Raw genomic sequence first — 16,479 nt, 5'->3', positions numbered from 1 at the left:
ATTTTAATAAAGGAAAATGAAGAGGAAATGAGTCTTCTGCAAAAATACAGGACATTTGGGGATACAAACCTAGAAAGGGAGATTAAATGCATTCAGATTTTAATATAAAATGTTTAGTTATGCATTATTTGCAATATATATTTCATTATTATCATGTCGTTTAGCTCTAATTTTTTTTAGATCTTTTAATTCTTAGAGATGGACACCCTGCATAATTCTCAAGGCTTTCCCTGCTTACCCAGGAGCTAGCTGTTGATTGGTGGTTACACATATATGCCTCTTATCATTTGTTCACCATATGTGTTCAGCTAGCTCTCAGTAGAGCATGGCTGCTTCTTCAAAAAAGGATAATAAAAGAATGAAGCAAATGTGATAATAGAAGTAATTTGGAAAGTTGTATGCTCTATCTCAATCATGAAAGAAAAATGTTAGGTTTCATGTCCCTTTAATGACTTTGGCTAGACTTGCTGTTTGCAGACAAAAGCCCTGATTGGCTCCTGCGCATAAGGCAAGTGTTGGGTTGAGTTTGGCTAAGGAAAAACAATTGCAGTAAGCAAAATGTTATTTCAGTGAGGTCTGTCGGACATGATCCGCAATGTCGGATCATGTCCGACAGGCCTTTCATAAATATCCCCTAAGACTTAGCTGATTTGTCATTCTATAGCAGAATTGACAGCCATTATTATCCTTTACACCCTACAACGCTACAACATAACACTTTACACAATGTTTCAAATACATTTGTGGTGTGATCACACCCCTATATTCTGCATGAGCAATGATATTACAATCCAACTGGAAATGCTTTTTATTCCCCAACAGCTTTTCAAGGATTTTTAGACATGTTAGATTATAAAACTTTAATGTCTTAAAACATTTAATAATTACACAATTGCTTGCATATAGCAATAACCTGACCTAAAAATGGGTTAAACACATAGTTAAAGTAATCTATAGAGCAGCCCTAGCTGAACACATCTGGTGAGCCAATGACAAGAGGCATATTTGTGTAGCCACCAATCACCAGCTAGTTCTCAGTAGTGGATTGCTGCTCCTGAGCTAACATCAGGGGCGAAACTACAGGGGGTGCAGAGGTTGCAATTGCCCTTCTTAGATTCTTGAACCTGGGCCCTGTGAATTCTAGTTACGCCTCTGTTTAACATTATGCTTTTAAACAAATGACACCAAAAGAATAGAGTCTATTTGATAACAGAAGTAATTTTAAAGGGACAGTCAACACCCATGAAAACTTTATTCCATACCTTAGATCAACAAAAAAAAATGAGCCTGCACCTCATCCCATCTTCAATAACACTAACGTTAGGTGGCTAATCTTCAATAAACATTTAGTTTTCAGCGGTAGATATGGCCGCCAATCTCCCCCCACTGTTACGTAGGAGGCTTCTTCTCTAATTCTTCAGCCAATGAGCATCAAATCCTCGGCTAGATTCTTTAGCCGCGTTCACGGAGACACTTTCTATTTCTAATAGCGAGCATACTACAATTATATAGCGCATGCACATTAGAAATAGAACAGTGTCCCTGTGAACGAGTATTGATTTAAAACAAGAAGGGGAACTAAGGGGAACTAAATTTTCATTGAATATTAGCCACCTAACGTTAGTGTTATTGAAGATGGGATGCGGTGCAGGCTCGTTTTTTGTTGTTGATCTAAGGTATGGAATAAAGTTTTCATGGGTGTTGACTGTCCCTTTAAAAGTCTCTTACAACTGCATCCTCTATCTGAAACATGAACATTTAATATTCACCTTCATGATCATGTCACTTAAACGTCCTAAAACCACATTTTGTCATATCTTTTCTATTTGCATTGAAATGATAAAGCTTTTTTAATGTTAAAGATTTTTAGCTTTCTCTCAATATATATGTTAATAAACACAATCATTTTTTTGTTAAAATAAAATCTCACTTTTAAATTATAAAAAGAGAGAGAGAGAAAAAATAAATAACTTGTGCAGTTCATTAACAAATCTTCACCCAGCAGTGATTCAAACCTTCTCCCAGCTCATGAGTGGCAAACACCTCGAAACAGTCTGTCCTGGGATGGTTCTGAATCACTGCACTAACCCTAGCTAAGCTTATAAGCTGTGTGAACAGTGATGCTTTGGCGTAAAGGAAGTCTGTGTAAAAGCAGACTTGAAGTAAAAAAGTGTGTCATTCTGAACCTCATTTGCCTATCTTACCCAGAATCCTTTGCTGCATTGGAAACCATGTAATTCAGAGTTTTTCTGTGGGGAAAAACAAGCCTGTCTAGATTTGTTAATGAACCTACACAATGAGTTATTTTCTCTATTTTTTTTGTGTGTGTGTGTGTGTATATATATATATATATATATATATATATATATATATATATATATATATATATATATATATATATATATATATATATGTGTGTGTGTGTGTATGTATGTATGTGCAGCATCTACAGGTTACAGAAGACCTTTCTGAGTCTATCCTCTAGTCATTCTACTTGGAATAAGAAATCCACTATCTTATGAAAGAAATAGGCACTTACTGTCAGAGCTGCTCAGTGCATTGTGGATGAATTCAGCTGCTGGGTAGAAGAACTGACTAAGGTTAAAGCTGGGGAGGTCTTCTGCTTCCACTCCATAGTACTCAACACTCATTTCGCTGTAATACTCAGGGCCTGTATCTACGTTCCATCGGCCATGTGCTGCATTCAGGATGTGAGTGAAGCTGGATTGTTCCAGGCCATAACGATCGAGAGCTGTTTTCCTATAGTCATCAGACAAGATATGTCATAAGACAAAGCAGTATGGAGGATTTATTTCGCTAGAGCGCAATCCATACTGCTTATATATTTGCTCTGGTATTACAAGGCCATGACTAATATACAGAGCTCACAAGGTAATATAATGTGCGCTACAACTTTTACGCTGGATAGCGCAGGTGCAATTCTTTACTTCAGATAATAGATTTTTTATGTGGTCCTGCACTTAAATTCATGTTGGAGCACTAACTAAGGTGATGGAACACAAAAACAATGCTCAAGACCTTTGCTATACACCTTCCATGCTTTTGAATGCACAAAAACAAATTAAATTAAAGGGATAGTAAAGTCAGAATGAAACTAGACCTTGGAATTCTAAATGACTTTCAAGTTTACTTCTATTATCAATTTTACTTGGTATTCTTTATTAAAGAGTAATACTAGCTGAGCTCAGGAGCGTGCACATGTCTTTAGCATCTGGCAGCAGTGTTTGTATCTATGTATAACATTGCTCTTAACATTGTTGCAAACACTGTTGCTATAGACTGCTAAAGACACGTGCACTCTCCTGAGCGTCTCTCAATCTACCTAGGTTACACTTTAACAAATAATACCAAAGGAAAAAAAGCAATTTGATAATAAAAGTAAATTAGAAAGTTGTTTAAAATTGCATGCTCTATCTGAATCATGAGTTTTGAATTTACTGTCACTTTAATGCTAGCATGATACTATTGCTTCCCACTAAAATTATAGGGTGCGCTATTTATGTCTTGGCTGCATTAAAAATGCTTTGGTTCACTAACTTTCCATTAGGACTGCTCACCCTAAATTGAGTGACATTAAAGTGGCTCCTAGGTCTCCCTAAGCCAAGGGGAATTGAATACTGAACCCTGTATCCTTTTTGAAAACCATACTAAAAACTGTTTTAGATTAATTTGTTATGGGGGTTTAAAATGTTTTGGGGTTATGTGATTAATTGGTTTTGCAACTCTTTATTTTCTCTACGTATGAAGACTCGCAGATATGGCGGATCTACTGGCTGAGCTATATGGCTCAGGCTCCAGTTTCACAGAGTCCTACAATCAAGATCTCGGGTGGTGGGGGGTCGGCCGAAGGATACATTTCCTGGGGGTTGTAGGGATGGGGTCTCTGTGGGCTCAAATCACGGCTGTAGTGAGGGAGGTGCACATTTTGGGGCCCATGACTCCCTATTCCCCTGCTCTCCTAACAGACTTAATTTGACTGGGTATCCCCGGTGTCCCCACCCTAAGTCTTTATGCCCCTACCTTATACCCTTCCCTCATTTCCTTACCCCGCTTAACACCACTTCCCTCCCATACCCTGGCCCTCCCCACCTGAAAACTCAGTGAGCAGTAAGGGGCGTCACATTTAAAGTATTCATGTGGTCTGTATTCTGGCATGTATGGGTGTATTTGGTAGATTTCTCACCCTCTGAACATTTTACCGAATTCTATTATGGTTATTATCTGTTAATTGTGTTAATAATGTTATGGAATGTTATGGTTAGTTGGTTTTTCAACACATTATTCTGTTCAAGTACTTTGACCCACAGACTTGTAAGGACTATACCTAGTTCAGGTTCCAGCCCAGGTTATTTCATAGTGAGAACACCACAGAGGGGGGACTAACTTGGGGGCCTTTGAATCAGGGCTCCTACGCGACTTAGCCACTAGGGGTTCTAAAAGCCTAGTACAAGTGGTTATCCACTGTGATAGTATTGAGTAAAGTACATACCCTAGGGGCAGCAGCCCCAAACCTCCCAGTTATTCCAACCCCAAACCCAATTCGCCTAGGTAACTCCAGATACCCTCTAATTCCATTCCCTAATCCCTTCCCTCCCTGCTGCACACCAGGGCCCCCCATTTCTGCCCCCGCACAACCCTCTCAGCCCCCTTACCCTATCCCTTCTCCCTGCTTAGCGGCTTCAAACTCCAGAAGGCCTGATTGGCCAAGTTGGTCTACTCTAAGAAAAGTGGGGTAGGATGCTACAAGGAAATGGTATTAATTACTTGCTGGGGGCCACATCTCCAGCTCTCTTTTACTCACTCAAGACTGTATTTTTTGTTATGTTACTGTTGATCCAGGTATATGCTAAATCTTTGCACTAATTTAAGGTTATGCACTATATAGGAACTAGAAGTTCCAGAGTTTAATTGGTTAATGCTGTAATAAATGCTACTTACAAATGTTTATTTATTTGCTTGGGTTTATTCATAGTGGGCCTACTATTTGTAACATTTACTCTACTCAATAACTTATTTCTGCTTCTGGCACTCCCCCCAATCTCAGACTTCCGCTACTCTTCCCCAAGGTATAGAGCATACATTGGCTGTGTTTATTCTATCACAGACCCTTACCTTTTATTCCAAATTTGCACTAAGTCACTCACGATTAAAGATAGAGCAACAAAAACTTACAATAGTCTGTATCGGTGGAGTTAGCGATTGTTAACTCCCTTGGACAGAGCAACTAGTCAGACCTCTAACCTATTTAGATCCACAATGTACCAGCATAACTTATATGATTCGTGGAGATGCCTATCTCCCTCTGAGAGAGACTATACCTTCTATTCTAACCCACACCAATCCTACTCTAGGATTAACTACCTGCTGTGTCACTCCAACCTACTAAAATCCGGATATGTCCATGGTCAGACCATGATATGGTCACAATGGAAATCTCTAATGTTCACCAGTGGTCCACCCCACATTGCTGAAAACTGCACCCTTCTTTAATCACTGGGCCATCTGGCACAAACACATCTGAGGTTATAGCTGATTTTCTCACCATTAGTAATAACGCACAGACTGACGACCCTACACTTTGAGCGGCCATGAAAGGTTTCTTGAGGGGTCATTTCATAAAACAAGCTGCAAATAATCGTAAATTACTGGGTAAATCCCTTGCCCAACTGTATTCTGAACTCCGCACATTAGAGCGGCATAATAGAAATGGCCCCACAAGACAGATGGCAGAGCAAATTACAGCGATCAGATCCAAAATAAATATAATTGAGGAGAAGAGGGTACAATCTAACCTTCTAGCCCTCAAACAATTGTACTACTACAAAAGCAATAAGGCAGACTGCCTCTTGGCACATAAACTCTGCATTTGCACCCAACAGAGACGTATCCATCACTTAAAACGCAAACTGATATGGTCTACTCCCCAAGAGAAATCGCAAGAGCATTCGCCCAATATTATAATACTTTATATAATTTAGATAACTCTCAGGGAAGTGTTAAAACACCAGTCCCTCAAATTGACCAATTTCTTCCTCCCTTAACCTTCCGACCATGTCTGCTGAGGATGCCTAAAGCCTTACTGGTTCGCCTTCCGTAACAGAACTGAAACAGGCCAAAAACGCTCTACAAATAAACAAAGGCCCAGGCCCTGACGGGTTTAACGCTTTATTCTACAAAACTTTTTCCCCACAACTGATTCCAATCCTCACCAGATTTTACAACTCTGCCTTCTCAGATGGAAAGTTGCTACCGGAATTCTTAGAGGCTTTGATCCTCGCTCTGCCTAAAGAGGGGAAGGATCATTCCTTATGCAAAATCTACAGGCCAATCTCTTTTATTAATGTGGATATTAAGCTCTATGCAAAATTGTTGGCCACTAGATTTAACAGACTCCTCCCAAACTTGATTAATCTTGACCAGGTGGGCTTTATTCTGGGCAGGCAGGGTCCAGATGACACTATGCGTCTTTTAAACATTTTTACCTAGGTTGCGGATATGGTGATCCCCCTCCTAGCCCTGTCAATGGACGCTGAAAAGGCGTTTGACAGGGTGAGGTGGGACTACATATTTTCCACTCTCTGTGCATTTGGTCTCCCAGACACCTTTCTCAAGACAGTCAGGATTCTTTTTTTTCTTCCTAGGGCTAGGAGAGGGCTAGACTTCTGCTCAGAAGTAATAGACATAAAAAATGGGACAATACAGGGCTGCCCATTATCCCCCTTCTTGTTTGCCCTTGCCATTGAGTCGCTGGCAGCAGCAATTAGAAATTCGGCACAAATTCAGGGCCTTTTATTACATGATACACACCAGAAATTAGCCCTCTATGCCGACGACTTGACGCTTTTTATTACTGACCCAAAGGATTCCCTTCCTCACCTTGTTTGACCTCCTGGAGAGGTTCGGGAACATTTCTTACTATAAATTAAATCTGAACAAAACAGAGGCATATCCCCTAAATTTATCCCCTAAAATGGACCTCCTTTAGGTGGAAATATAAATTCCAGTGGTCCATGTCAGGATTGAGACACCTGGGGTGTTTCTCTCTCATGACATTGGAACTGTTTTATCTCAGAACATTAACAGCTTTTTTTCTCAACTCCAACGGGAGATGGGATGAAATCTCCTGGTACGGCAGAATTGCTGCGGTCAAGATGATGCAGCTTCCCAAATTAACCTACCTTTTTAGATGTCTTCCAATAAAGGTCCCATTCCTGTTAATCAATTCCAAGCAGTGATCAACATGTATGTTTGGAATGGAAAGAGACCCTGCATTGCAGCCACTCTGCTACAGTGTCCTATCCTCTCTGGAGGTCTGGGCCTTCCGAACATAAGGCTTTACTATGAAGCCGCATTGCTATCCCATATTTCAGACTGGAATACAACCAGGTCTGGCCCTCACTGGTTAGAGCTTGAGCAAGCGTCCTTGCCGGCCTACATGGCTTTGATGGATCTTATCTGGATCCCCCCATTGCGCTTCGGACATTCCGATCAATTACAAAATGATCCTACACTGTAGGGACTCCTGGCTGCGTCTTTGCCATAATGCACTGGTCTCCGCCCACCCCTCACCATACCACTCTATAACCGGCCTGTTACATGGCCTCCCACTCGCTGGTCTTGCGGTACAGCAGGCTTTTTCTCAACTCTGGGTGGCTGACTTCTTTTCGAGGGAGGGCCCTCTATCAACTAGTGATCTGGCTATCACCCATTCTATACCGCCAAAACTCAGGTTCGATCTCTTAAGGCTAGTCTCCATAATGAAATCCTGGGGATTCCTTGGTGGCCCACTCAGACCATTAACGCCTTGGGAGACCTGGATATCTGCCGGCACTCAGCGCTCCTCTACCTTATCATTCCACTATCAGTTTCTTCTTAATGCCTCAAAACTGATCAAGACCAGACAGATGGTGGAGTGGGAGAGAGACTGGGGAGTTGATCTGACTGAAACAGATTGAATGGACGCAATTCTGTATACCAAAGCCTCAATTCACTGCATGACCCTTTATGAACTTTATTACAAGCTCCTTACTAGGTGACACTATGTTCCTCTAAAGTTGCATAAAATGTTCCTGGACTCTTCCCCTCTCTGTTGGCGAGGATGCCTATTGATAGGTGACCCTCACCACATATGGTGGGCGTGGCCTACCATTAAATCCTTGTGGAGCAAACTGCGCACCCTTTGCTGCTCCCACGGGGCTGGTGGAGACCCTATCCCCTGAAGTCACTCTCCTACACATGGGCCTTTGGCCTCTCTCCCTGCCCACGCGCACTCTGCTGATAACGATCTTAATGGCAGCAAAACGTTTGACCGCAAGGAATTGGAAGAAACCTAATACCCCTAACTGGCGCAGGCCCTGATACAATTAATCTCATATTTTAAATCCATGAAGAATTTTGTTTATAACTCACGCCAGCAACAGACCTGTATGCCCAGATTTGGGAGCCCTGGGACTTTCTGGGGAGGACAAAATACTAGCAGAGAGGTGAGGCGTTCCTGCTTTACACTACCTGAGCTGTTAGAGGGGGGAATGTATTATATCCCCCCCCCTGAAGGGAGTGCATGGGTGTGGATTGGGGTAGAGAAAGCCCCCCCTTTTTTCTCTCCCTACTTGTTTCTTCCTTCTCCTCCCTTTAATTTGTTGGCTCTACCGAACGAAAAGGCTGTTAAACTGACTTACATTCTTTCCCTACCATCCCTTTTATCACTCTATTGTGCGTTATTGTTTGCACAAAGCCGAATGCAAATAACTCAGAACTGCTATTGATGAACTTGATTTGTAATCAATGTCATTATTGTCATTATTCAGAGAACACAAACTGTTGACCGCTGCGCTAGTTTTTATGGCCCAGAGAAAATGCACAACTAAAATTGTTAGTATTGTTGAGAAATATTATTATTATTTGTGTTTATTATAGCCATAAATTTATATGTGGCCCTTAAAGGGAAATGAAACCCAAAATTTTTCTTTCATTATTTAGGTAGAACATACAATTGTAAACAACTTTCAAGTTTACTTCTATTATCAAATTGGCTTAATTCTTTTTGTATCATTTGTTGAAGCAGCAGCTATGCACTTATTGGGTTCTAATTGAACACATAGGTGAGCCAATGGCAATCAGTATATATATATGCAGCCACCAATTAGCAGCTAGAACCTAGGTTACTTAGTACTCCTGAGCTTACCTAGATAAACCTTTCAGCAATGGATAAAAAGAGAAGGAAGCAAATTAAATAATAGAAGTAAATTGTATTCTCTATCTGAATCATGAATGTCTAATTATGACTTTACTGTCCCTTTCAGGCTAAAAACATAATTTATGTAAGAACTTACCTGATAAATTAATTTCTTTCATATTGGCAAGAGTCCATGAGCTAGTGACGTATGGGATATACAATCCTACCAGGAGGGGCAAAGTTTCCACAACCTCAAAATGCCTATATATACACCCCTCACCACACCCACAATTCAGTTTAGCAAATAGCCAAGAAGTGGGGTGATAAAGAAAGGAGTAAAAAGCATCAACAAAGGAATTTGGAAATAATTGTGCTTTATACAAAAAAACATAACCACCATAAAAAGGGTGGGCCTCATGGACTCTTGCCAATATGAAAGAAATTAATTTATCAGGTAAGTTCTTACATAAATTATGTTTTCTTTCATGTAATTGGCAAGAGTCCATAAGCTAGTGACATATGGGATAGCAATACCCAAGATGTGGAACTACACGCTAGAGTCACTAGAGAGGAAGGGATAAAATAAAAATAGCCATTTTCAGCTGAAAAAAATTAATCCACAACCCAAAATATAAATTCAATCTCATAAATGACAGGAAAAAACTTGAAGCAGAAGAATAAAATTGAAACAGCTGCCTGAAGAACTTTTCTACCAAAAACTGCTTCCGAAGAAGCAAATACATCAAAATGGTAGAATTTAGTAAATGTATGCAAAGAAGACCAAGTTGCAGTTTTGCAAATCTGATCAACTGAAGCTTCATTCTTAAAAGCCAAGGAAGTGGAAACTGATCTAGTAGAATGAGCTGTAATTCTCTGAGGCAGGGCTTGACCCGACTCCAAATATGCTTGATGAATCAAATGCTTTAACCACGAAGCCAAGGAAACGGCAGAAGCCTTCTGACTTTTCCTGGAACCAGAAAAGATAACGGATAGACTAGAAGTCTTCCTGAAATCTTTAGTAGCTTCAGCATAATATTTCAGAGCTCTCACCACATCCAAAGAATGTAAAGATCTCTCCAAAGAATTCTTAGGATTAGGACACAAGGAAGGGACAACAATTTCTCTATTAATGTTGTTAGAATTTACAACCTTAGGTAAGAATTTAAATGAAGTCCGCAAAACTGCCTTATCCTGATGAAAAATCAGAAAAGGAGATTCACAAGAGAGAGCCGATAATTCAGAAACTCTTCTAGTAGAAGAAGAGATGGCCAAAAGAAACAACACTTTCCAAGAAAGTATTTTAATGTCCAAAGAATGCATAGGCTCAAATGGAGGAGCCTGTAAAACCTTCAAAACCAAATTATAACTCCAAGGAGGAGAGATTGATTTAAAGACAGGCTTGATACGAACCAAAGTCTGCACAAAATAATGAATATCAGGAAGTTTAGCAATCTTTCTGTGAAATAAGACAGAAAGAGCAGAGATTTGTCCTTTCAAGGAACTTGCAGACAAACCTTTATTCAACCCATCCTGAAGAAACTGTAACATTCTAGGAATTTATGAGAAGAACACCATGAAATGTAAGTCTTCCAAACTTGATAATAAATCTTTCTCGAAACAGATTTACGAGCCTGCAACATAGTATTAATCACTGAGTCAGATAAACCTCTACGACTAAGCACTAAGCGTTCAATTTCCACACCATCAAATTTAATAATTTGAGATCCTGATGGAAAAAACGGACCTTGAGATAGAAGGTCTGGCCTTAATGGAAGTGGCAAAGGTTGGCAACTGGACATCCGAACAAGATCATCAGTACCAAAACCTGTGAGGCCATGCTGGAGCCACCAGCAGCACAAACGATTGCTCCATGATGATCTTGGAGATCACTCTCGGAAGAAGAACTAGAGGTGGGAAAATATAAGCAGGTTGATAACACCAAGGAAGTGTCAACGCATCCATTTCTTCTGCCTGAGGATCATTGGACCTGGACAGGTACCTGGGAAGTTTCTTGTATAGATGAGATGCCATCAGATCTATTTCTGGAAGACCCCACATCTGAACAACTTGAGAAAACACATCTGGATGGAGAGACCACTCTCCTGGATGTAAAGTCTGACGACTGAGGTCCGCTTCCCAATTGTCTATACCTGGGATATGAACCACAGAAATTAGACAGGAGCTGGATTCCACCCAAACAAGTATCCGAGATACTTCTTTCATAGCTTGAGGACTGTGAGTCCCACCCTGATGATTGACATATGCCACAGTTGTGATATTGTCTGTCTGAAAACAAATTAATGGTTCTCTCTTCAATAGAGGCCAAAACTGAAGAGCCCTGAGAATCGCACGGAGTTCAAAAAATATTTATTGGTAATCTCGCCTCTTGAGATTTCCAAACCCCTTGTGCTGTCAGAGATCCCCAAACAGCTCCACAACCTGAAAGACTCGCATCTGTTGTGATCACAGTCAAGGTTGGATGAACGAAAGAGGCCCCTAGAATAATACGATGGTGATCTAACCACCAAGTCAGAGATAGTCGAACATTGGGATTTAAGGATATTAATTGTGATATCCTTGTATAATCCCTGCACCATTGGTTCAGCTTACAAAGCTGGAGAGGTTTCATATGAAAACAAGCAAAGGGTATCGCGTCCGATGCTGCAGTCATGAGACCTAAAACTTCCATGCACATAGCTACTGAAGGGAATGACTGAGAATGAAGGTTCTGACAGGCTGCAACCAATTTTAAACGTCTCTTGTCTGTTAGAGACAAAGTCATGGACACTGAATCTATCTGGAAACCTAAAAAGGTTACCCTTGTCTGAGGAATCAAATAACTTTTTGGTAAATTGATCCTCCAACCATGTCTTTGAAGAAACAACACTAGTTGGTTTGTGTGAGATTCTGCAGAATGTAAAGTCTGAACAAGTACCAAGTTATCGTCCAAATAAGGAAACACTGCAATACCCCGCTCTCTGATTATAGAGAGTAGGGCACCGAGAACTTTTGAAAAGATTGTTGGAGCTGTCGCTAGGCCAAAAGGAAGAGCAACAAATTGGTAATGCTTGTCTAGAAAAGAGAATCTCAGGAACTGATAGTGATCTGGTTGAATCGGAATATGAAGATATGCATCCTGTAAGTCTATTGTGGACATATAATGCCCTTGCTGAAAAAAGGCAGAATAGTCCTTATACAGGTGAAACTCGAAAAATTAGAATATCGTGCAAAAGTTAATTTATTTTACTAATGCAACTTAAAAAGTGAAACTAATATATGAGATGGACTAATTACATGCAAAGCAAGATAGTTCAAGCCATGATTTGTCATAATTGTGATGATTATGGCTTACAGCTCATGAAAACCCCAAATCCACAATCTCAGAAAATTAGAATATTACATGCAATCAATAAAACAAGGATTGTACATACCTGTAGAACAATATCGGACCTCTGAAAAGTATAAGCATGCATACTGTATGTACTCACTACTTGGTTTGGGCCCCTTTTGCAGCAATTACTGCCTCAAAGTGGCGTGGCATGGAAGCTATCAGCCTGTGGCACTGGTGAGATGTTATGGAAGACCAGGATGCTTCAATAGTGGCCTTCAGCTCTTCTGCATTGTTCGGTTTCATGTCTCTCATCTTTCTCTTGGCAATGCCCCATAGATTCTCTATGGGCTTCAGGTCAGGCGAGTTTTCTGGCCAATCAAGCATAGTAATCCCACGGTCTTTGAACCAGGTTTTGGTGCTTTTGGCAGTGTGGTCAAGTGCCAAGTCCTGCTGGAAAATGAAGTCAGCATCCCAATAGAGCTCATCTGCGGAAGGAAGCATGAAGTGCTCCAAAATTGGTAGACGGCTGCGTTGACCCTGGACTTAATGAAGCACAGTGGACCAACACCAGCAGATGACATGGCACCCCAAATCAACACAGACTGTGGAAACTTCACACTGGACTTCAAGCATCTTGCAGTGTGTGCCTCTCCATTCTTCCTCCATACTCTGGGTCCTTGGTTTCCAAATGAGATGCAAAATTTGCTCTCATCAGAAACTTTGGACCACTGAGCAACAGACCAGGTCTGTTTTTCTTTAGCCCAGGAAAAACACTTCTGACGTTGTTTGTTGTTCAGGAGTGGCTTGACAAGAGGAATACGACATTTGAAGTCCATGTCCAGGATCTGTCTGTGTGTGGTGGCTCTAGTGAAAGTCCCCAACACTTTTGAATGGCCTTTTCCTGAAAATCATCTCCAGGCTGCGGTCATCCCTGCTGCTTTTGCATCTTTTTCTTCCACACTTTTCCCTTCCGCATAAATTTCTATTAATGTATTTTGATACAGCACTTTGGGAACATCTAACTTCTTTTGCAATTACCTTTTGAGGATTTCCCTCCTTATGGAGGGTGTCAATGATGGTTTTCTGCACAACTGTCAGGTCAGCAGTCTTTCCCATGATTGTGATTCCTACTGAACCAGACTGAGAGACCATTTAAAGGCTCAGGAACCATTTGCAGGTGTTATAGCTTAATTAGCTGATTAGAGTGGGACACTTTGAGCCTAGAATATTGCACCTTTTCACAATATTCTAATTTTCTGAGATTGTGGATTTGGGGTTTTCATGAGCTGTAAGCCATAATCATCACAATTATGACAAATCATGACTTGAACTATCTTGCTTTGCATGTAATGAGTCCATCTCATATATAAGTTTCACCTTTTAAGTTGCATTAGTGAAATAAATGAACTTTTGCACGATATTCTAATTTTTTAAGTTTCACCTGTAGTCACCATTTTGAAAGATGGTACTCTTACATATCGATTCAAAATTTTTAGATCCAAAACTGGTCTGAATGAATTTTCTTTTTTTGGGACAATGAATAGATTTGAATAAAACCCCAGACCCTGTTCCTGAAACGGAACTGGCATGATTACCCCTGATAACTCCAGGTCTGAAACACACTTCAGGAAAGCCTGAGCTTTTACTGGGTTTGCTGGAATGCGTGATAGAAAAAATCTTCTCACAGGCGGTCTTACTCTGAATCCTATTCTGTACCCCTGAGAAACAATACTCTGAATCCATTGATTTTGGACCTAATTGATCCAAACATTTTTTTTAAAATCTTAATCTGCCCCCTACCAGCTGAGCTGGAATGAGGGCCGCACCATCATGCGGACTTGGGAGCTGGCTTTGATCTCTTGAATGGCTTGGATTTATTCAAATTTGAGGAAGGCTTCCAATTGGAAACAGATTCCTTGGGGGAAGGATTAGATTTCTGTTCCTTATTTTGTCGAAAGGAACGAAAATGGTTAGAAGCTTTAAATTTACCCTTAGGTCTTTTATCCTGAGGTGAGTGACAGTTGAAATTATTGAATCCAACTGAGAACCAAATAACTTATTACCTTGGAAAGAAAGAGATAGCAATCTGGACTTAGAAGTCATGTCAGCATTCCAAGATTTAAGCCACAAAGCTCTTCTTGATAAAATAGATTTAATATCAATTTTGATAATATACAAAATGTCATCACAAATAAAATGATTAGCATGTTGAAGTAAGCGAACAATGCTACACAAATCAGAATCCAATTCTTGTTGCGCTAAATGTTCCAACTAAAAAGTTGATGCAGCTGCAACATCAGCCAAAGAAATTGCAGGCCTGAGAAGATGACCTGAATATAAATAAGCTTTCCTTAGATAAGATTCAAGTTTCCTATCTAAAGGATCTTTAAAAGAAGTACTATCTTCTGTAGGAATAGTAGTACGTTTAGAAAGAGATAGCCCCATCAACTTTGGGGATCTTTTCCCAAAACTCTAAAGAAACTGCTGGCAAAGGATACAATTTTTTAAACCTTGAAGAAGGAATAACAGAAGTACCAGGCCTATTTCATTCCTTAAAAATCATATCAGAAATAGCATCAAGAACTGGAAAAACCTCTGGAATAACCACAGGAGGTTTATAAACAGAATTTAAACATTAAACTGAATTGTGGGTGTGGTGAAGGGTGTATTTATAGGCATTTTGAGGTTTGGGAAACTTTGCCCCTCCTGGTAGGATTGTATATCCCATACGTCACTAGCTCATGGACTCTTGCCAATTACATGAAATAAATATTCATCTGTGGCCTGCATCTTAGGAAGTTGGGTCATTTTTTAAAATATCAAATTATTTTGGGAACTTTTTTCAAAGAGAAATTAAGTCAATTTTTTCTTTGTTGCATCTTAAAAAAACTTAGCCAATTTTTTATTTGTGGTTGTAGGGCAAGTCTTCCAATATCAGTCCCTAAGGAAGAGTTGTGCACAAACACGCACTTTCTTCTAGTTTCAAAATCTAAAGAAACAGCATTAAAGTGATAGTAAAGACAGCACCTATGAACCAGTAGGCAAATGATCCTCTTAGGTCTATTACCAATATTCACTCTGTAAATGTATATTTTTAATGTTAAAATCTCACCATAATACAAGCAGATGTCTTCCCCCATGCAACATCTTTTTTTGTTATTTTATGATGACATGGGTGGTACAGCCAATGTGCAGCCCATAACTCAATAGTAGCACGGTAACGAGCCTCTGCAGGGAGAGCGCTGCAAATCCGTCTGGCTCCTTCCTTAAAAAGCGCATGAGTGCGCTAAGTATGAAAGCTATTGAACAGTTGGTACAGCAACACATTACCTAGGATGCCCACATCATCATAGTTTTGAGTTGCCTTATTGCCGCTTTAAGGGTGGGTCGCATATGAAAAATACATATGTCAGGGTTCTTATAATAGAACATTAAAGCAGGAATATGGCAATCCTATCATAGTAGAAAAAATAGGCTTTACACAGGAGCAGCCAGCTGCTTGTATTAAAGTAATATTTTCACATTAAAAATAAAAATTTATTGGGCAAATATTGGTACAAGACCTAGATGGTAAAAAATCAACAGTACGTAAATTTAAATGCAATGTTTCATGGGTGTTGTCTTTACTTTCAGTTTTGATGCAAAAAAAAACCTAAATGTTAGCATATTTAGCAATGGTTCTAATGTATTAATGATAGCAATTAAAAGGGCATTGCACTAAAAATAACAAACAGCCAAAGCTGACACCTGTTTTAATTTCCAAGGAAAAAAAGTAATTGAGATACGGAACAAGTTTTAATTCTAGATGGGCTAATTGCTTTTAGTGTGAAGGGTCATCACTTTATACCAGGCTTTTATTTAGATGTCCATTTAAGTCTTAAGCATTGTTTTATATTGGAATTAATGACCAAATACCCACTTGTCTCAATGCCTAGCCAGCTAAAATAAATCA

The 16,479-nt window shown here is 39.9% G+C and overlaps 1 protein-coding gene across 4 annotated transcripts in view; it reads right to left on the bottom strand.

The window, feature by feature from the left end:
• DUSP29 (dual specificity phosphatase 29) overlaps positions 1 to 16,479 on the bottom strand; it is a 54,403-nt gene that overhangs the window by 17,683 nt on the left and 20,241 nt on the right. For all 4 annotated transcript variants that reach the window (XM_053692140.1, XM_053692141.1, XM_053692143.1 and 1 more), the window contains exon 3: positions 2,540 to 2,760. In XM_053692140.1, the coding sequence (XP_053548115.1) occupies positions 2,540 to 2,760 (221 nt within the window). The remainder of the gene's footprint in view (positions 1 to 2,539; positions 2,761 to 16,479) is intronic.

The sequence above is a fragment of the Bombina bombina genome, chromosome 9, assembly GCF_027579735.1.
Source record: "Bombina bombina isolate aBomBom1 chromosome 9, aBomBom1.pri, whole genome shotgun sequence".
NCBI classification, from domain to species: domain Eukaryota; kingdom Metazoa; phylum Chordata; class Amphibia; order Anura; family Bombinatoridae; genus Bombina; species Bombina bombina.
The sequence above is the reverse complement of the archived record's forward strand: the minus strand, read 5'-3'. Positions and strand labels throughout refer to the sequence as shown.